Source organism: Pygocentrus nattereri, chromosome 15 (assembly GCF_015220715.1).
Source record: "Pygocentrus nattereri isolate fPygNat1 chromosome 15, fPygNat1.pri, whole genome shotgun sequence".
In the NCBI taxonomy this organism is placed as follows: domain Eukaryota; kingdom Metazoa; phylum Chordata; class Actinopteri; order Characiformes; family Serrasalmidae; genus Pygocentrus; species Pygocentrus nattereri.
In genome coordinates, this window is record NC_051225.1 from 33,576,168 (window position 1) to 33,598,699 (window position 22,532).

The 22,532-nt window shown below is 40.0% G+C and overlaps 1 protein-coding gene across 2 annotated transcripts in view; it reads right to left on the bottom strand.

Annotated features, from left to right (window-relative positions):
- mef2ab (myocyte enhancer factor 2ab) overlaps positions 1-22,532 on the bottom strand; it is a 49,664-nt gene that overhangs the window by 20,955 nt on the left and 6,177 nt on the right. For both annotated transcript variants that reach the window (XM_017699514.2, XM_017699512.2), the window contains exons 3-4: positions 8,116-8,181; positions 1,907-2,091 (exon numbers count right to left, since the gene is read on the bottom strand). In XM_017699514.2, the coding sequence (XP_017555003.2) occupies positions 1,907-1,960 (54 nt within the window). In that variant the 5' untranslated portion in view covers positions 1,961-2,091; positions 8,116-8,181. The remainder of the gene's footprint in view (positions 1-1,906; positions 2,092-8,115; positions 8,182-22,532) is intronic.

Consider the following 22,532-nt stretch of genomic DNA (forward strand, 5'->3'; position numbering starts at 1 on the left):
CCTCTGTGTTAGATTATTCCTTGGTAATGTTTTCTGAGCTTTAGGGCTCAGAATTGGCCTCATCTCCCCCCTTTCCAACCTGCTTATGTGTTAGCGACATGCCTCTAAAGCATCTAACCGTTGGCATGGGAAGTAATTTGGCTAGTTTTAATTAAAAAATACAATTACAATGCAAAGAAATCACAAATACTTAGTGCATCATCTAGCAACATTTAGTGACTATTCACATGTTTGAGCTACTTTTGAGCTCAAAAAATACTTCTGAAAATAGTTTGCAACAGTGCAAAATAGTTTGCACACAGCCCACAGAAGTTTGGTCACTTCATGTTGGTCTGTCTCATCAGACAGTTCACGAATATAGCGTTGTCGAGTTAGATCTCCCCACTTTAAAGTTTTCAGGACAACACTGTTAATTTTAAAGCATAGCTTATATGAATTGAAAACGGCACTGTTTGAAATTGGGATTAACGTTTAATCTTCTGTACCATGTGATGGACATGTATAGCCACTAGGTTAGCATCATATTACTGAAAGCCTAATCGATGTTCCCTCAAGCAGTAAGCCAGGCAGTATCAGAAACAACAGGTATTTTAGTTGACTGAATTGGGCAGTCGTGAGCTGGAGGTAAGGGAACTGCCCTGTGACCAGTAGGTTGCCGGTTTGATCCCCAGCTTCTACAGACCATGAATGAGGTGTCCTTGAGCAAGACACCTAACCCCCAACTGCTCCCCAGGCGCCGTGGATAGGGCTGTCCACTGCTCCGGGCAAGTGTGCTCACTGGCCCACTAGTGTGTCACGGATGGGTTAAATGCAGAGGTGAAATTTCCCTGTTTGTGGGATTAAAAATTGTCCCGTAACTTAATAATATAACCCCTTAAATCACAGACTTATTACATACTAAGACTACAGAGACTTCAATGCAAACTGGCTGAGCTATTCTTAGCTTATAGAAGTTTGTAATAAGGGGCTCCCAAGCGGCGTAACTGTCCAAGTGTTGGTCACAGATCACAAGTTCGATCCCTGGTGATGCTGCAGCCATCTGTGGCTGGGATTTCAAAACAGCACAACTGGCCTCGCTCTCTGGGTGGGTAAGGTGGCCCCCCAGAATTTTAGTGGTACAGAGTAGCTGTAAAGGGCTGACACCATCTGACATTAGGCAGAATGCAAATGTGATATGATGATATCACAAATATTTAGCACATCATCTAGCAACACTTAGTGACTTCTTGCACAGCCTTTAGTTACCTTCCATTGTAAATAGTTTGCAACAGTGTGCCAGACATAGCCCACGGACATTTAGCCACTTCATGTTGGTTGATCTGCAGACAGTTCATGAATATAGTGTTATTGGGTTAGATTTGCCCACTTTTTAAGACAACACTGTCAATAATGCTGTTCAATGACATTGTGTGATTGGCAGTTCAAAAAGATGGAATGGCTCAGAGGAAGCCATCCTAGCCATTCATTCTCCCTCTAAACGCTGGTGGTAATGTGTGATTGGAGGAGTCCTAACTAGTGGGAGGAATTGGATATGACTAAACTGGGGAGACAAAAAAGTAAAAAAAAACCTTTGGCCCTGCTGGTGGGCTCTGCCCATTTGAGACAGGTCTGTCATGACCTAGGCATGCAGTTTGCATGGTGCTAACTATAGGTTCCATTACATGGTAGCAACATTAGTCTTGTAGAAATAAACATCAGACACCAAACATGTCTTGGCTGATGGTTGACATTTGGACCATTTAAATGTTAAAGTCATGCTTTGCAAACAAAAAGCTCAACAGTAGGAACAAAATCAAATAAATAACTTAACAGGCCATTCCAGTGATCACCAGTCACTGCCTGTACAAGAGAACATTCAGCTGCTTACTGCTATAACCAAGTACAGTGTAAGATAAACTGCTCTCACCTGTCTGTTCCTCTCATCAACAATGCGAGTGATCTGGATCTTCTTACGGCCCATTCTCAACACCTTCTTCTTCCCCTACACCCAGACAACAGCTCGAGTTCTGTGAAATCTGTTCCACGAACCCTTTGTCCGCTAGCGCGTTGTCAGAAAATGAACGTTCTCATCCTTTTTTGAGGATCCAAACCCTGTGGAAGACATAATTAATTCAGATGATTAAGTGTTTTTGTCATCCTACCACTGCTTCATGAGTCATGGTATTTACAAGTAATCTCAATGCATTTCCAGCAGTTATAACACAGAGGAGAATATAATTTAACACATTTGATGCAATTCTTTGCCATAGAAGTTTTGACAGCATTAATATAATATGGCTGGACTGCTTTCATTTATGAGTCTGTAGACTACAGACACACATAGGTCATTAAAACAAAGTTATGTCTACCAGCTTAAAATACTTCAGCAACTGGTGTTTCAGTTAAAAATCAAATTTAAACAATTTGTATCTTAGCCGGAGACACGGTGGCGTGGTGGGTAGCGCTGTTGCCTCACAGCAAGGAGGGCCTGGGTTCGATTCCCCTGCTGGGTGACCGGGGTCCTCTCTGTGTGGAGTTTGCATGTTCGCCCCGTGTCTGCGTGGGTTTCCTCCCACAGTCCAAAGACATGCAGTCAGGCCAATTGGACATGCTAAATTGCCCCTAGGTGTGAGTGTGTGAGTGACTGTCTGTCTGTCTGCCCTGCAATGGACTGGTGGCCTGTCCAGGGTGTATCCTGCCTTTCGCCTGAAGACTGCTGGGATAGGCTCCAGCACCCTCCTGCGACCCTGACGGAGAAGCGGCTTAGAAAATGGATGGATGGATGTGTCTTAGCCTGTGTGTTAATTTGCCTCAAAGTTGCAGGGCACAGCTAAACAAGCAAACTTTGGATACCAAACAATAACAAGTAAAATTGTGTACATAAGACTTCTGAGTGAACCATAGCTGTAAAGAGGAATTTCAACAATTTACAAAGTTTTTGTTTTACCATCACTGTATGAGTAACTTTGCAGGCGAAGGCAAAACATTCTTGAAGACCCAGAGAATCTAAATCTGTTTTCTTTCGAATTAGGTTAATCTTGTTCCTGCCAGTAAACAGTAAACAGGCTAAATATACCCTTTGAATAATGTTCCAAAGACTGATAAATGATATTTTATTTTATGATATTTCTCTCCTCCAGATGTAAACTGGGCAAACCTAATCTTGGGTAACGATTCTGTGAACATTCCCCTGACAAATCACAAGGCATCTTTTGCGCTGCCCACACAGAACAGTTTCAGAGGCACAGAAACTTGGTGAACTAGAGCAAACACAGCTTAACCCAAAGCTAGACCACCTGTCTGTAGCTCCCTGTTGCCCATTCATTTGTTTATCCACATACGGATTTGCTCATTCGCTCATTTTGTCGCCCATTGCATCATCCATCTGTTCATTCGTCCGTCCGTCTGTCTGCACATCTGTTTGTTCACAGGGATGGGGAGTACTTAAGTAGAGTGCTACTTTTTTGTAGCTAGCTACAAATATTAGTAGCTAGTAGCTGTAGCGCCTACAATTTTTTGTGCATAGCGAAATTTTTCAATACAATTTCGCTACAGGCTTCAGTCAATCCGGGAAAAATGAACCACAGAACGTGGTCGTTCACTGGGCTGGTGGCAACTGTGTAATCCTAACTGAGCCACGGACAGTTTGAGCACACGGGCATGCGCTTGCCCCACGGGCTGATCACCCCTTATTAGCAAGCTTAACTCGCAAGCGAAATGTTAAGAAGAGCCATTTTGTCCTTTCAGCAATAAAGAAACACCTTGGGAGCCACATGTATGTCTCAGTATTTGCTGATGTTGTAGTTAAGGCTGAAAATATAAACCCAGACTCACTTTGCTGTGCTTTAACCTTTAGCGCAGCTGTAGCCGCTTTCCTCACATCTCAGGAAACTTCTCCGCGAGTTTCTTGTAAAATGTCTCTCAATGTTTGACTTTTTATGAGGTTGAAGTCGCTTCTCATTGTCCGGCTTCTCGTTTGAATTCTCGAGAATCAGGAGAAAGAGAAGCTGACTTGCTGCAGATTAAACGTAACTACTAAAGGTTGGTGAATTAGCAGTTATGCTAACTCCAGCGTTTAAGACCATTTATTGTGAAAACTGTGTGTTATAACGATTTAACAGTGAAGGAGGATTTTTATATTATTTTACCTAGAAATCTAGTTCTGCTGTGGAGCTGCAGCAGCTCTGCAGCAGTGGAGCGATTCTCACCCCAAACAGAGTCAGAGTCAATGATGAGGATTTTGAGGGTAAAGAGTTGCTGGAGTTTAATAAAGACGCTGAATGTGAATGACTGTACACACACCGATCAGGCGTAACATGATGACCACCTCTTTGTTTCTACGCTCACTGTCCATTTTATCAGCTCCACTTACTGTATAGGTGCACTTTGTAGTTCTACAGTTACAGACTGTAGTCCATCTGTCTCTCTGATACTTTGTTAGACCTCTTTTACCCTTTTTTTAGTGTCTATCAGTTGGGCTTGTTTGGTGTGTCAGGTGAAGATTCACAAACATTCTGACAATCGTGCTTTGAAAGTAGCTAAAAAGTAGTGCACTACTTTTCAAAAAGTAGCTAAAAGTAGCCACTACTCTTTCTGGAAAAGTAGCTAAATTGCAGCTAATCACTAATTTCTCAGTAGCTATCCCAACCCTGTTTCTCTGTGACCTTTTTCGTTCAGTTAGCATCACATAAAAGCTGGATAATGGTTTCAGTTCTGTGTGAGGGGTGGAGCAGGCTAGGAGTGTTGGACAGAGAGCTGTCAATCAAGTTGCTTATTAGCCACGCCCACACAGTTCTCAGATCGGCCTGCTCAGCAGTTTGTAAGCTGTGCTTTATCATATTCAGGCTATATCTCATATATTTCATTCAAGTTTTGCTGCTTCATATAACACTCAAGCTTGGTATCATTGTTATGATACTAACTGACTTTTTATGATGCTTTTATGTTTTACTTTGTGTTCTCTGGTACTGAAACTAGCTTTCACTGTACGTTAATTCTACAAGATTCAATTCTCATCATTTTAGACTGTTTCTGTGGGTCAGTTTGTCATGAAATTTTGATCCACTGCAAACAGCAGCTGGTGAAAATTATGTAAAAAATTGAAAACTACTAAAATGGAGATACAAGTTTTTTTCAGGGTAGGTTCACTGATGCTTTTGGATAGTAATAAAATGGCTATATTTGTACTGGGTCCTATCACCACCACTGTAAAGAAATGGAAAAGAAATTGTAATAAAAGAGTTTAAGTCATGCCTATGAATGGAGCAATTCTAAAAGACTCACAAAGAAGCAAATTGAACTTCATCACGAAAGCCAAAAGTAGAGATCCGGTTTGTGCGTGAAAGTCGACGGGTCCCTCCGTCTCCCACGCAGTGTGAAAACCAAACCAGGCTTTACAATAGCATCCTTCAATGTGCATGACAAGTTCACCCAACTGTGAGCGCTCCTGTACTTACATAATCAGCAGCTTGTGCCAAGAGAGCCTACAATGCAATATGTCATTTTCTACTCAACCGGCTCAACCTCATTAAAAAAAAACAGCAACATCCCACACAGAATCTTGTAGACGTTCTATTGTTCCATAGTAATTATTGTTCTGAGGATCAGTGGGAGCTGTAAGAATTTACTGCGCTCTAAAAATAATTGAAAATGTCAGATGAAAACAGCGGGTTATATTTGGAAGTATTAACACTTGGTGCCAGGCGAATGTTTTTTGGTCGGTGGTTTGCACCAAAACAATTGTATCTCAGAATGAAAGGAGGAGAAACAACAGCTTCTGTCTCAGCAGCTTTCACACCTTCCCTCTCATCTCCTCAGTTACCAGGGAAACACGTTAGATACTGTTAATAAGGCCAACCAAGTTCAGCAGGGTGTGGTTAGATGAGGCTCTGCAATGGAATACTGACTGAAGACAATTAAGTATTGCATACAATGAATTCAAATCCTAATGTGCAAACGATTGCACACTATGTTGCTTGTGCTTAGCAGCACTTGGAGGTCGAGGCAACTTCTAAGGTTAATTTAAGTTCAAAATGTTGCAGTACATGGAAAGATTATGAGCTAAAATGATATAATTCTGTATGATGCTATTTCTATGCATAATTTCCACTGTAAAGTAAGCTTGGATGATAATGCAAATTTAGATGAATGATTATCATCAGCAGAAATATTGTGATAAAAGATATAAACATGATCTGAATTCAGTTACAAGATACCACATATAAGAGTTTCAAAGTCCTACCCTACATCCTTCATTCTCCCTGATGGTGATTAGGGATGCACAGTGGGAATGGGCCAGGATTGGAGTAAGCACATTTTTGCTCAAAACACAAAATCAGCAATTTTTTGTTTTTATTTTGTAGATCGATGTTGGAATTTTGAGGTAAATAATGTGAGCGGTACTTCTAATATTACACAATAACTCTAATATTACATAATAATTTACAGTGCTGTCCAAAATTTCTAATTTAAACACAATTTAAGTACAAGAGATGGAGGAGATTAGATATAAAAAGCTGCTTGCATAAGAATGCAGAAAGGGAAAGAAATGAAAAGAAGTTAAAAGAAAAACAGGAAGCAGAAAATGCAAAACCAACTTCTAAGACTGAACTTTAGGGGCGTGGAAAATCATCCCTGCAGATTTCTTTGAATGGCTGAAAGTGAGTCTCCTGAACAGAACAGAAGCTGTAAAAAAAGTAAAGAGTGGACACTAAATATTGAAAAAAATTATAAATAGGATATTACATTTAGTTTTCAGGCTTCTGTATCATTTTCTGTTCCTGACAAATAAATAACAAATGGGCTTTTTTGACTGGTCTCTGCTGTTTCCACTCAACTGTATAGCAATGACGAAGATGGCGTGTACCACTCTGAGCATCCAGTGGTTATACTTGTTTGTTTGGATGAAAACCAAATTATTGCTGATGAATATAACTGATGAAAACTGGTCCCAGTGTGCCAGTTTGGTAAAAATGTGGTACCAGAAGAAGGGTCCCAAAAAGTTTCTTTGCTTCATTTTCATATTCCTCAGACTGAAAATGTGTGTTTCAATCTTTCTAAGCGGTGTTCTATATTTGTGCTTTATTAGCTGGTGATGTTTCTTTTGTATATATTCTTAAACTAAGAGTAGATTAGAACACTTGTATTTAACAGTTGGTTAAGCCCTAAATAAATCATAAGACACAAGAAAAAATCATGAGGAGAAAGAAAAATGATAATTTGCATAATATTGGCACTACCGATTCTATCTTTTATCGATTATTTCTCATTTAAAATCGATGTGAAGAGTAAATCATTTTTCTTTTGTATTTGTGAGAGAAACGTGGTTTCAAGAAGGGTATCTGTGCTAGCTAAGTGTTTTTTCTGGATGATAACACGGGGTGGGAGGTGAAAGATGATATTTTTGGTTATTACATTTTCCCGCCTGTGTTGTAATCAAAAATCTAACGATGCTTTACAGCAGAGGCATCAAACTCAACCGCTAAAAGTCTGTGGGCCAGAGAATGAAATCTGAAGTCCCCAGGAGGCAGGTCTTTGAAACCTGCCTATGTGCTCGATCTAGACAGCTGTCATCTTTCTTTGCAGCAAGTTCATCAATTCTTAGGATCAGTTTCTGAGTGTTTATACTAACAGAACTGCAACTGAAAGACAGCTAGTGTGTTTGGTGATGAGACTGGTGTGGTAGAACGGTCCCATAGATTGTTACTGAGGGGTAGGAGTGGGTACGTACATTACATTTGGATTTACATTTGCAGTGTATGCTGGGCACTGTATTACAGTGCACTGTGAAACGGGTTAATATTAAAAGAAAATCTAAATAATTTTGCAGGGTGGACAGGATGGGGCCTTGTTTTGTTGGGCTTTCGAGGCAGAGCAGAAGTCACTACATGTTGATTTGATGTTTAATTCAGGATGCCTTCAAGAAAAGGAGTGATTTCTAATGTAAGATGTGGATGTGGATGAATTTCTGCCTCCCAGCGAAGAGAATGAGCAACGATTAGCGCAGCTCACACCTCCCATACTGTCATTTCCAAAAAAAAGAAAAAGCATGTGCCTCCCAATCTGTTAATAAGCTCACAAGTGTACGTGGCTGTGAAACATGTGTCGTCGTGTAAAAGATGAAACACTGCAACTCACATGACAGAAAACACCAGGCTTCAGATGGTCAGCATCCTTGTTTTCTCTGGCAGCACTCAGATCCACCTGAAACACACCAACACAGTGAATATTAGAAAAGACAGGCCAGGATTATATCTCAAATCAGCTTTCACACAGTTGGTGGCACATCCAAGGGCAAGATACATAGACAAAGTAGTGATGGCTGGATAGTGAATACACTGTCTTAAATGTATTATAATACTTTGAAAATTAAGGTATTCACAATACATGGTCCCACAATTCCCCAAGCAGTACAACACAGGACAACACAGACGCTAAACTTACCTAGATGCTAAGAGTCTACTCAGGCTTTAGCAGAGCCCAATAACACTGAGATTAATAATTGATTATCACATTGATTTACAAAAAATAGAGACGCAAGGTTTTGGTCCGACAGCAGCAACATGTTACATTTACTGAATTTCTGTTAAATGTATTTATTTATATTTATCTGATGTTATATTGCTGTATCTCCAAAATCATAACTTTACAGGAGAAGGAAAAAAACCTACTTTACTTTTAATTTAAGTCAATGGAATTAGACGTTTACACAATGTAAAGGGCAACATTTCAAATTATGTTTGAATTACTTTGCCTCTGGTTTTTGTGTGCTTTTTGTCTTGGTCAGGGTTCATTTAAAAGTGATTTTTTAATCTCAGCGTGATTAAACTTTGAAATAAATAAATAAATCTACGCCTGAAAAAGAAGAATCTGAGGGCTATTAATGCTGACCACAACATGCCCCACTTTAATCTGCGTGACATTCTAGGTTTTGTCTGCTTGGCTCTTCCTTTGTGTTCTGTCTTACAGTAAAACAAAAAACTACACAAAATCTCTACATTAAAGTCAAAAAAGAGGAGGACATGCTCATATGACCACGGACAAAACTGATAATCTTATAATGTAGAGCACAAGAATAGTGCTTTCAGATGATGCGCGAGCTCTCAAGGGCATGCATAAATGAGCTGAAAACACAATGAGTCTATCGAAAGTCTCCTCAGACTAGACCTCTATTCTGATTGTGTCCAATTCCATTGCAGAACAGCACAGAAGGGTCAATGAGGAGATTCCATTAACCAGCCACCATACACCAGGGAGTAAACATACGCATTCAGCTGACAAACATACTCAGGGGCTTTCTGGGAAAAAAGTCTTAACCAAAGCGATGTTTGTGTCCTGAATTAAACATGGTTAACCGTGTTTATGGGTGAACTGGCTAAGGACAAAATTCTGGGATGAGAAAAGCTCCAGTGTGAATTAAAGCAGTCGGAGCGAGGGGCACTAGCTGCACATTTTAGGACCAAATTCAAACAGTTTTTAAGTAGAGTAGTGAACAGAGCTTGACCGATATATTGTTTTGCTGTTATATCACCCAATATTAAGGGTTTGTGAATTTATCACAAAACTTCAGTGGATAAAATATAAATATTTCTACTGACCATTCTAAAACAGTTTTAACAAGACATAGTCTTTAACGCTAATTTGTTAAAGTAGCCTACAACTGCTCATTCACCCTTTAACCCTGATGGTCGGTGCACAGACTGCTGGTCACATAGCAACACAGATAACATTCTCACCTAGCTAGTAGCTAATGAAACGGCAAAGAGAAAGATTTAAGACAAACTTCGATAATTTAGACACAAACAGGCTTATTTGCGGTTACAAGCATTCAGCTGGTCTCATGATATGTTTAAGGTGCAATGAGAAACTGTCAAAGACTAATCCATGAAGTCAAAATCAGCTTCTCATTCGATTTCTCCTGTTCCACCTTAAATGGGGCAGCAGTTACATTCTGGTGCCTCGGGTACCATTTGAGTTGGAACAGGAAAATTCGAACAAGAAGCTGGCGAATGACCAGTGACTTCAGCCTTGTACAAAACCTAACATTAAGAGACATTTTTACAGAAAACAATTCCACATTTGTGGAAAAGTTTCCTGCTGGAGATGCGAAAAAAGCTAAGCTGAGCTTAAGCTTAAAGCAAAGCAAAGTAAGTCTGTGTTTTTGTTTATATTTTTAGCCTATACTTGTACATCAGCACATACTGAGACAGATTTACAGCCAAGATGGTAAAAAGTACATACAGTGTTGTGGCTCCCAAGATGGTTTGATTTTTGTTGAAAGGACAAAATGGCTTTTCTTAACTGGGTTCTTAACTTCTGGGTTGCTGACCCCTCAGTAGAATCATGTTCCTATGAAACATGTTCAATGCAACAATATACAGTGAACTGACTGCACAGAAAACACCATCATGCCTTCTGCTAGTATAAGTAAAACATGTTATATTAGTAGTGGGCGCTATGCCCAAAATGTATATAGCATTATAATAAAAGTTTCTGATGGTTTTGGCGTATATCACAGTATATATATTTTCAAATAAAGCCATTTCAGATGCTTAAGTAACTATATTTTTGAAAGTTAACACTGGCTTATTATTCTTGGATGTCCCTTTGAAAAGTGAGTCGGTGAGTGTATAATAGATAATCAATATTGCTAACACTAGCTCAAATGGCCTGGCAAAAACACTCAATGCTTCCAATTTGCCAGCTTTTCATTCGAATTGTCCCATTCCCTCTTAAATAGTGCCACAGTTACATTCTGACCATTTATGGTGGGGAAAATTCAAACAAGAAGCTGGCAAATGAGAACTTGAATTCCGCCTCATAAAAAGTTGAACATTGAGACATTTTACAAGAAATTATTCTACTTTTGAGGAAAAGTTTCCTGCCGGAGATGTGAGAAAAGCGGATACAGCTGCGCTAAAGCTCAAAGCAGAGCAAAGTAAGCCTGTTTTGTTTTACATTTTTTAGCCTATACTAGGACATTTGCACAGACACATTTAACATTACAGTCAAGATGGTAAAAAGGTACTTAAATAAACTGGCATAAAATGTTGTGGCTTCTAAGGCAGATTGACTTTTGTTGCTCCTATTAACATTTGGGTTGCTGACCACTGGGTATAACGGTTATGACAAAAACTCACACCTGAGGAAGAATTTCAACCTGTGTCCTAGATGTAGGGACAGGCAAATTGACTATTTTTTATCATTATCGTGATAAATTACATCACAATATGACTGTATTACGGATATCGTCAATACTGAAAGAACACTGACATCTTTCATTACAAAGAGCTTAATTAGGCTTGTATCTTTGGATTTAGTGCAATGCAATAATTACTGCATTCACAGTTCTTTTATATGTAGCATTACTGCTTTTTTGTGATCCAACTTTAAACAAAAAAAGCTAAATATCTTAGTACATATGGTGTATTGTGAAAATGTCTTCAAGTATCGTGATATATTTTGCCATATCGTCCACCCATAACTGTATGAACTATGTTCTAAACACAAAAATGATGTGAAGAACACTAAAAAAATAAGACACAAAGACTATAAGAGGACCTTGGGAGCAAACAAAATACATGGAAAAAAGGTAGAATACAGGCCCTTTAAGAGAAGTAGGATGCAGGTTGCAGTGACCATCAACGAACCAGACAAGCAATAAACACTTCGGACAAATATAAAAAAACAGAAAACTTCATCTATGGACAACTGACAAAGCGATGCAATCAATATTATGAGTTTTCCAAATTTTTATCTCCTTGAAATCTGTAATGATACTCGTTGAACTCTAACAGAGAAGAATATAATGTAAAAGTGTGAATCTTGCATATCACAGTAAAGCTGATCTCCCCCGAAAAGAGAAAAGGCCCAGAATTATATGCAGTAGGAAAGTAAGAAGACACACAGCTTTGCTCTGATGAGTGCATGCTTTCGCTCAGGCGGAAACCTAATTGGCATGACAGGACATTGAGACATGACATAAACCAGTGGCTGTGCTGTTGAGGACATGTCTGTCTCCCTCTGTAAATCATACAGTAAGTCATTATAAAGAGTGTGGAAAGTACACTGGAGGGTAACGTGCTCGGCCTCGCTGAGGTATTCGTTTTCTACTATAAGTGGCGAGTGACAAAGCAAACGCTTGAACAGATTAAAAACATCTGGGCTGCATTTGGGAGGCCTGAGGAGCGTAATTCCTGTCACAGTCTTCAAAAAACTCACCACAGTAATACAGTTTCCCAGATAAAACAGCACCTGCTTAGCTAATTAGTCTGTATAACACAATACAGTTTAACTACTGTATAATGTTTTATTACTGCAGAACCGGCCGCGTTTCTCTCTGAGGAAGGTGTCGTTTATGTGGCGTGAGGAGGGTGAGGTCATGAAGAACAGAGTCAGGCTGCCCTGCGCGACTCACTGCGCCACTTTATGCTTTTAGTGTCTTTAGTAAAGAGCACCATATGCTGCCTCTCCCAATTACATTTCCACTAAAATCCCCCTCTCCTCTCTCTCTCTCTCTCTCTCTCTCTCAACTACTCTCTGCCTTTGACACTCTCTCTCTCTCTCTGAGACTCTATCTCTGATATTCTCTCTTTCTGACTCTCCCTCTCACTCACTTAACCTCTGTCTCTCTCTCTCTGCCTCTGACTTGCTCTCCCCCAGATTCTTTCTGGTCTTTCTCCCTCTGACCATCCATGTCTCTCACTCTCTTTCTCCCTTTATTTCACGCTCTCCCTTTCTCTTTCCTCCTCTTTCTCTCTCCCCTACTCTCTTTGTTCCTCCCTCTCTTGTTCTTATCTTCTCTTCCCCATTTCATTTCACCCCTTTTCCTCTCCTTGTCTTTCTCTCGCTCTCATATTTTTTCCTTCTCTCTCTTTTGTTCTCTCTTTCCTTCACTCCCATTCTCTACCCTTCTCTCTTCCTCTCTTTCCCTTTGTTCCTGCTCTCTCTTTAGATCTCCCTTTCTCTTTTTCGTTCTCCCCCTCTCTTCCTCTTTCGCACCCTTTCTCTCATTCTTCCTCTCAATTTTTTTCTTTCTCTCTCTCTCTGATATTCTCTCATTCTCTAAACCTCTCTCTGCCTTTCTGACACTCTCTCTGTCTCTCTTAACCTCTCTCTCTTCCCTGGACTCTCTCTCTGTCTCACTCTGACCGTCCATCTCTCTCACGCTCTCCGTTTCTATTTCCTCCTTATTTTCTCTCCTGCTCTCTTTTTCCGTCTCTTTTGCTCTTTCCCTTCTCTCGGCATCTCTATTTTGCTCCCACCTCTTCCTCTCCTTCACTCTTGTATTCTATATTGCCTTTGCTTCCATTCTCTTCCCTTTTCTCCTTTTCCTTCTCTGACTCTCCCTCCCCTCACTTTTACTCTTTCCTGCCCTCTCTTTCCGCTCTTTTTTCCTCCTTTATTTTTCTCTCGTTCTTTCCTTCTCTCCCCTCTCTATTTTGCCCCTTCCTCTCCTTCTCTCTCTCTCACACATTCTCACTCTTTCCTTCAGTCCCACCCTCTTCCCCTCTCTCCCCCTTTTCTCTATCCTGCTCTCTCTCTCTTCCTATCTGACTCGTTCTCCCTCAAACTCTCTCTCTTTCTCCCTGACTGCCCATCCCTTTCGCTCTGTTTATCTCTCTTTCCATCTTTTTCTCTTTCTTGCTCTCTCTCACTCTTTCTTTCTCTCCCCCTCTCTATTCTCGGTCTTTCCATCTCTTTCTTTACTGTTTTTCCCCTCTGTCTTCCGCCCCTTTCTCCTTTCACACCCTTTCTCTCCTTCACACATACACTCTCTCTTTTTCATTCTCTCTCTGAAACAGATGTGTGGATTAAACCGGTTGAGGAGAGGCTGATAAATCTAAGACATCCAGCACGCAAAGGTAGCAGCATCGCTCGCTCGCTGAGACAGATCAATACACAGCGCTCATTAATCCTCACTGTGACGTCAGCCTTTGGAATCCTGATATCACATACGTGTGCACTATGTAAATATTTCTGCTGTGAGCAAACTAACCAATCCCAGATGTTTCCGTGGGTGATGAGTCAAGGCGCTCACAGGACCTTACAAACAAATGACTCTGGTAAAGAAATGCAGATCAAAATTAACCACATCAAAACAGCAAATCAAAGTATTAAATGAAAAGTATTATTTATATGATATAATATTATATATAATAATTACAATATGACTGTTGTCACAGCAATCTCCAAAATTATAACTTTCCAGGAGAAGGAAAAAGCCTACTTTACTTTAAATGTAAGTCAACGGAACCAGACTTTTCTCCAAGTCATTGTGGGCCAATTTGTCACGATTGGCCCCTACCAGTCTCCCCATGTGCTTGTTGTTTACTTTTGATCTTCCATGGGCATTTGTTTTGGTTATCAGTCCTGTCCCCTTGTTTTCTTGACTCTGCCCCTATTCGTTTCACCTGTTTTCCACCTGTCCCTAGCCATCCTTGTGATTATTTAAGCCCTGTGTTTGCCCCTAGTTTACGTTGGTCTTTGTTTGTTGGATATGAATCATGTTTGATGTTTGCTGGATGTTTTGTTTGATGTTTGACTTTCTAGTCTTTGATTGTATCCTGTGTTCTGTTCGTCATGTCTGTCCCGCGATCTCTCCGTGTTGGCTGTATGAACCTGGACTGCTACGACCATGACCCTGGATTTGCCCGAAATAAAACTTGCTTATCTCAGCACGTACGTCTGCGTCCTCGCCCCCCACCATTACACATTTCTTTTGGTCTATTCATCATGACCCACTTCTGAGAAGCTTTTTTGGGGGCAGTCATGGGCTGGAGGTTAGGGAACCAGCCTTGTGACCGGAAGGTTGCCAGTTCGATCCCATTGGCTGACAGTCCCTGACTGAAGTGCCCTTGAGCAAGGCACCTAACCCCCAGTTGCTCCCTGGGCGCCATGGATAGGGCTGCCAACTGCTCTGGGCAAGTGTTCTCACTGCCCCCTAGTGTGGGTGTTTCACTGCACGGATGTGTTAAATGCAGATGTCTAATTTCACAGTGTGCAAACACAGTGACAAATGGGTGTTAATTCTGTTCTATTCTATGACATTTACGTACAATGTAAAGGGCGACAAGCATTTTTGGATTATGTTAAAAACTGAAAAACAACAAAAATGGAGATATGAGGTTTTGTCCTGACAGCAGTGATATGTACTCTGTCATTTTCTACAGTTTATCTGACACAATAGTGCAAAAACCTAAGATATCTCAATATAACAACTATTTCCCCCAATAGCGCTCAGCCCTAACACTCACTAACGCATTGTTGTTGTCTCTATCAGATCAGATCAGAGAAACTCTTCTCACACTGCGAGGCATTTGCTCCTGCAGCTCTGCACAAAATCGTTTGATCTACTAAATCTAATTATCTCATATTTTCTCCAATCGGTGTTTCATTCTGCTTGAGATTCGAGTCTTCCTTTTTATGTTAAGGCTGAATAAACAGAGCTGTAGACCCCTGCTGGGAGGTGGGCTGGAAGGCCTGCTCCAGGCTCCTTGCTCTCTGTATCAGCAGAAACTCTTCCTCGGAGAGGCAGAGCACTACAAGCAGTTCAGAAGCACTAATTTAATAGAAAAGAACAGAAACGAGTGCGTCTGTAACCTGACAGCTGACTAGGGGGAAGGCCGTATATCAGATACGCAACGTCACGCATGAAGAACTAGCTACTGTACTTCTGAATACTTTCAAACTATACTTTCAAAACTTTCTACTCAAAGTACTTTTTTACTCAGTTCCACTTTAGTGCTTTCAGTTGTGGGTCGATTTACATCTTGTTGGGGCTTTAGCATTTTATTTTAGACTAAAAGGAGGAGAACAGAGTCAAACTCCACTTCTTATGCTGACAGATGCTGGAGGTACTAAGACGTTCCACTGCAATGGTATAAGGAAGTTCAAAGTGGAAGATCTGAGCCATTACTTCAGTCAGATAACAGGAAGCGGTGCCTTACAGTGATTTTATCATGGGTAAGGTGTGAAGCAGAGTTGACAATATACAATATGATAAAACACATTTATACAGTACAGTAATTTGCATTATACTTAATAATAATCCCAATGAACAATTATGCTGATAAGAAATGTAAAGTTTAGAGTATACTGCCAAGCCAAGAAATATCAGGTCACCAATCACTGATTTTTGCCATATAATTATGAATATACGTTTCATAATTTCAGCATTTAATAAGGAAACTTTCCCTTTTAAGGGCCCATATCCCATGTTTTTTCCTATATTTCATTTTTCCCCTTGAAGTCCACATGTAATGTTTGTGTGGTTTGACTCCATAATTCACACTTATATCACCATTTTTCAACTTTACTTTATGCTGTGGGATTAAACAAGCTGTTTTTTTTACTGTTCCTTTAAGACTAATAAATGATCTCTGTTCTCTTTGGCTGCCCTGTATTGTGTCTATTTCAAAAAGCAGTCCAAGCTGAAACACTCCTTACAACTTTGACACAAATGGCTGGGGCTGAAGTGTTGTAGGCTGAATAGACAGGTTGATGCATGCAGATGTGGTGTTTTTTGTGACATCACACAAACAATCTTTTAAAAAAGTACAGACTGTGGAGTAAATGGTACGATTTGAAATTTCTACAACATTTGCATACTACATCAAAACGGTGAAGAAAATTCAGTTTTCCACAGTATGTGTCCTTTCACACCAAGTCCGACCAAAAGGAATCACATTTAGCAGTGCTGTGTTTCACAGCAAGCTCTATGCTCTGCACTGTATGGATGCGTTAATACTCAGATTGACCAATCAGAGCTCTGTCGTGAGTGTTACAGTCCAAGCTAATGTGAAAACTGTCAGAACAACTTATCTTGCTTGTGGTAGAGCACAAAAGCTTATGACAAGTAACAAAAAAATTATTTTTAAACATGTATTTTTCGACCTGCGACCTGTCCAGGGTGTTTCCTGCCTTCCGCCCGATGACTGCTGGGATAGGCTCCAGCACCCCCCCGCGACCCTGACAGAGAAGCGGTTTGGAAAATGGATGGATGGATGTATTTTTCTTCATCTAGTTTATCTAGTCTGCTAATTTGTGGGAAGAACCACAAGATGTTGGCTTTAAAAATGGGACTTGATGCGAAGGATCCACTGCCGTAAAAATCATATCCACTTTTTCTGTTAGAAAACCATAAACATTGTATGGATAAATGTTTATAAGTAGCTTTTTCCTATCAAATCATCATCACAACAGTACATAACATTGGTCTGAATGACACTGACACTTTTCAGTAAAATGCGTTTGTAATTTTTTCCTGTAAAAAGCACGTCAACAGATAGGCCTATATTGTTTCTGCTTCACTTTTGTTCACTCTTTACCACATTATAATATGAATGGACAAGTTTGGTTTGGTGTGCATTTGGAGCTAATTTCTGCCTAATTTAGTTTCCATCAGCAGTGATACATTGTGTATTTTACAATGGCTTTGAACCTGCCAGAGCCAATCAGATTTTAGGACTAGAATTATCAGTTGTATAAGATTGGATCTCATTCACCAGTATATTCCCAAGTTTTTTCTCACATGTGATCTTGAGAAAAGTCTTATGAATAAGTCTACCTCAGATTAATGACGTGTTCTTGAACTGCTGAGTTGTTCATGCCTTTGTGCTTTTGGGTGTGTAGATTCTGTTCTAATCTAAGAACAAATCCCCAATAACAAAACACTGGTGAATGTCAGAATCTGTGTGAAAACTGCATAAGTGGGTTTGTATAAGAACAGTTGGTGAATGAAGTCCAGTGTTGGGTCCACTTGGGTAGGTCTAGGGTCTAGGTTACTAAACATCACGGTCATGTTATATACTGTGTAATGAAGTAATGTGTCAAGAGAAATGCAGTAGAAGCACAAAGCCCAGTCACACAGGAATTGTGCAGGCAGCAAGCATATCTGCTAAAGTAAATGTTTAATATCACTCATTAATGTTACATCAGAACATGTCAACTTCATTTCTTAGTAATAACCACTGCAACACGAAATGCGTCTTTGCAGGCCTTTGGGTTCTTTAAAGCATCGTTTCGTCCACAAATGTTAATGAACGCTGACGAGCATGGTATAGTTTTGCTATACATCCAAAAGTTTGCAGACACTTACTCAGCCAGCATTTCTCCAGAGATCAAGGGCATTAAGACAATTTGCAAATCAAACAAGGAAGCTGCTGGTGTTCTCAGGACAACAGACTGACCACCCCAAAGTCCATCACTAAATGTTTTTGGGATTTACTTAAAAACGTCAAAAACAACAACCAACTTCTAACTCTGCGTTCACACCGGCAGCGACTTTTCACCTCTTTTTGCCCAAACCACTGTTCACTGCCTGTGGCCTACATTTACATTGTTTGCCATGGTTTCACTGGCGCCAAGCACAAATCAGATGTATTCATGCTAAAAATATAAGCCCTGATGAGAAATTGCTTTTGTGCTTATTTTTATTTTATCCCTGTGACTATGCAGTCAGTGTCGTGAAGTATTTGGTCTTTGCAATTACTGTCTATTTGCGGCAAACGCAAATAAACACGTACTACGCTGCTCAATAAGAGAACTTAGAGAGGAGAATTACCACTAATGTCTTCCGGGTTTCTGAAACACTAGAGGGCGCTCCCGAGTGAGTCCAAAATGAATGGGTTAAGATGTGCCAATTGTGTAAATTCCGTTTATAAATGCTTAAACATTTTTAATGTAATGTTTTTATATTTTTAAGAGCTTTCAAACTCAAGTTACAGGAGTTTAACATGGCGCCTCATGTACATTCATGATGTCAGTGAGTGCGAAAAGCCAGTGATCTGCTCTGCTCGCCAACCAATCAGCACTCAGTAGCAGTAATGTAAACCTGTTTGCTGTAGAAAAAAAGGAAACTTACAGCCGAGTTTTCTTTGCTTTTTTCAGTGAAATACATTCTTCTACTTTGTAAAATTAAAGGAAAGTGATTAGAAACTATTTTGTCTTTTTGTTTTTAGCCATTGAGGTCCATTTAGGCGGGCACCCTCTGGCATTTTGCAGTCTTGTTTTTGGCCAGGCTCCTCGTAAATCGGCTCTGGCTTTGTTCAACTTTGTCATGTCAATGACTCCACCCACTTTGCATTGAAAACATTTGCTGTTTGATGTTGTCTCTCAGTGAAAATTACTGTACCCCCAGCCGCTTCGTCGTGTTGTGCTGCTGCCGGTGTGAACGCAGAGTAAGACTGAACTTTGGAGGTGTGGAAAAATAATCCCTGCAATTTCTGTGAAAAACTGTAATTGAGTCTCCTGAAAAGAATAGAAGCTGTAATAAAGGTGAAGTGTAAAGACACTAAATACTGACTCATTTTTATACTTAGTTGTTGAGGCTTTTGTGTAATTTTCTATTATATGCTTTTTACCTGATGCTGAAAATTAAATGAAGGGTGCTCTCTAGACTTTTGTACTGCATGCGTCAGTGACCTTAGTCTCACGTAGCTGCTCCAGAGCACCCCATTTTATTGGCAAAGTGTTTCTACAGAGATTAATTGATTGCCTGTGTCAGCAATGGGTTCACCTTTAAGCAGCTGAATTCATCAATTAGAGAGCCGTCTGGACAAACCTAAAACAGTGCTAGAAAGTCTGTCTGAATTTTTCTTTCAACGAACCCTGCTGGGCCATGCGTCATGGTATCAACAAGGGCCATACTGTGCACTGCTGACCTTCTGAGGTCAAAGTGAACAGCAAAGGCCTTTAGAAGAGAGAGAAGAGGATTGGACTGAGGAAGAGGATTAGCAAAAGACTTTGGCAACGACAATTAGCTCAGGATTCCTCAGACTGTTCCACACAGTCTCACAAGGTCAAAAGAGTGACGGCTCTGAAATGAGGGTGGGCGAACCATATCTGAGTTGTCATTTGAGGGGTACGGATATAATGACATGATGAAAAAGAAGAATTATTCTGAATATATTCCACTTTACAGATAAACACGCTTTGGCAAAACACTTCACATTTCCCTTGTTTGTCAGGCGGACACTTTTGGCTGCAGGAGTTGGGGTTTTCCAAGAGAAATGTGCAGAAGTAGATCGTCTTTCTCGCAGTCTGGAACCACGGCCAAGGGAACCGCATGCATTAGCATCCAAGATTTAAATAAATGGTAAGCCAGCAATGCAGTGACATGCCTTCAGAGATGTTAATGCATGTTGGTGACTTAATAATTGATTAAAAATAAGGGCTAAAATTAGTCTTCCATTAGCACTATTTCACTGAAGCTAGAAGTTGCCTTTTATGTTCATGTAGAACCAGCTCTCCAAAGCCTGACCTTATCCGCTGTAACGGAAACACCAAAGTGCTCCCTGATCTGGAGAGAGAAATATGTTAACCCCTCAAAATCTCAGGCCTCTTACATACTAAGGTATCTTATTCAGTAATTACAGACACTTCACTGCAAACGTGCTGAGTTATTCCAAGGCTATAGAAGTGTGTAATGGGATTAACACTAGCCTTGCAGACCCAGCAAAAATGACGCTAACTGTTGCTTCACATCTTCAGTGCTACAAGGCTGATGTTGGCCTTTTATTTGGCAGGTCTTTGTTTCAATTTTCCTTTCCACCTTAAATGGTGCAGCAGAGAAGAACTTTTCTCTCGTCATTCGTCTCGAATGTGCGTTCCACACACACATGCCTCCAATCATCAGGAATTTAGTGCAGCTGATAGAGCTCCTCAGGTGGTTTGAGCAGTTGCTCTGGTGTCCATGTTAAGCTACGGCTAACTACAAAAGACTGTCTATTGGTTTATGTCTGCTACCTTGAAAAAAATACTTATTCAGATGGAACAGTGTGATCGAGGCACTGCTGCGTTTTTTGATTTTTATTTGAAATGTGATTCAAATATCCCTGGTTCAGCCATTCAGCTAAATGGGACAGCGTTAGCATGGTTTGCACCGTTTGTATGTTGTGTTATCTGGGCTCACTTGGGCCCCACCAACGGTTTAGATTAAGCAAAAAACCCTGAAGAGTACTTTCAACCAGTATACTGCCCACTACTTGTGGAATTTTTAATGTCAAAGCGTTATGCTGAAAAATGCTGACACTATATAAAAGTTTATAACACTTTACTATATTAAAGTTCCAGTGTTTAGCCTAATGACCTGCTGGGTATTTTAGTCAGCGACTAGTAGCTATAATAGATCAAATGGGCAACAAATATACCTAATAAACTGGCAACTAATGAGTAGAATAGTCAGGTTACTATGAAACACAAGGGCCTTAAAATGCAATGGACACATGGGCCTTGGACATGACTGAGAAATCTGCAGTTATCCAGCTAGGCTAACCACAACAGCCGAAGATATTTTTCTGTTCTCAATGGGCCTCATTCATCAATATCTTCCTAAGTTTTTCCTTAAATCTGTTCTTGAGAAAGGCCCTAAGAAAAATCTACGTCAGATTCATGACATTTATTAAACCGCAGAACTGTTTGCACCTTTGTGCTCTTGAGTGTGTGTAGATTGTGTTCTTACCTAAGAACAAATCCCAAATAAGAAAACAGCGGTGAATGTCAGGATATTTGTAAGAACTGCGTACGCGAGTTTTAAGAAGAAATTTCCTCTTAAGAACAAATGGTGAATGAGGCCCAATGCCACCTCAACAAGCCAATATGTTACCACATGCTTACCACATACTGTATCTAAAGAAATGAATTAAGTCATCTTTTTTCATGAAGCTAGCCAAATGCTTTCCATAGTGTAACGTCTTCCTCTCCAGTCTAGCTAAACACAACACGTTTGGACGCACCATATGCATATAGTCATAAGTACAGTAAATGCTGTGCAGTGTGATATTTATTGTTATTGTGATAAATTAAGCCACAGTATGCCACAATATTTTTCTGAGCTTATTCACCAGTACTTAAATAACACTGATCAACTGCATGTTTCATTACAAAGAGAACATAATTAGTGTGAATCAATGAATAAAAATGATTGCACTGATAACAGATACTGTCTGTTCCAACTTATCAGATATCTCAAAAAATAAATATTGGCAACATCTCTTGAAGTATTGTGATATTATGTTTTTGCCATATTGCCCATACGTAGTTATAGTAACTATAACTGCATGTCACAACACAGTATATATGACTAATCTCCTGTGCATGTCAGTTTAAGCTAAATATGTCAACTTTTTTATGTTTATGTATTTGGCACATACTTTTAATTAGCATTAGGAGTCTTGACTCATACTGGTGTGGCTAGTGGGCATGCTATGCTAAACCAACCTCTTCAAACAGCATCACGTTGTTACTGTGGTTTAAAGACTAGGAAAATCCCCATGCATTCTAATTTGTACCTTGAAGGTGGGAAAAACTACTGAAAAATAATAACTGCTGTTTTTGCTAGTTTAATAACGCAGAATAAAGCCAGATATCTAACTGCACTGCTAAGAAGTCAAATATCACATCTATATTGATTCGCTTATAAATCAATGGCTATATAGCAGTCGGTATTCTTTATCACAGTGGGTCAGCTCTCAGTGGTCATACGATGTACCTGCACAGTGTATGCTGGGTATTGTAGTGAGAGAGCATATAATGAATGAAAACAAACCCCCCAA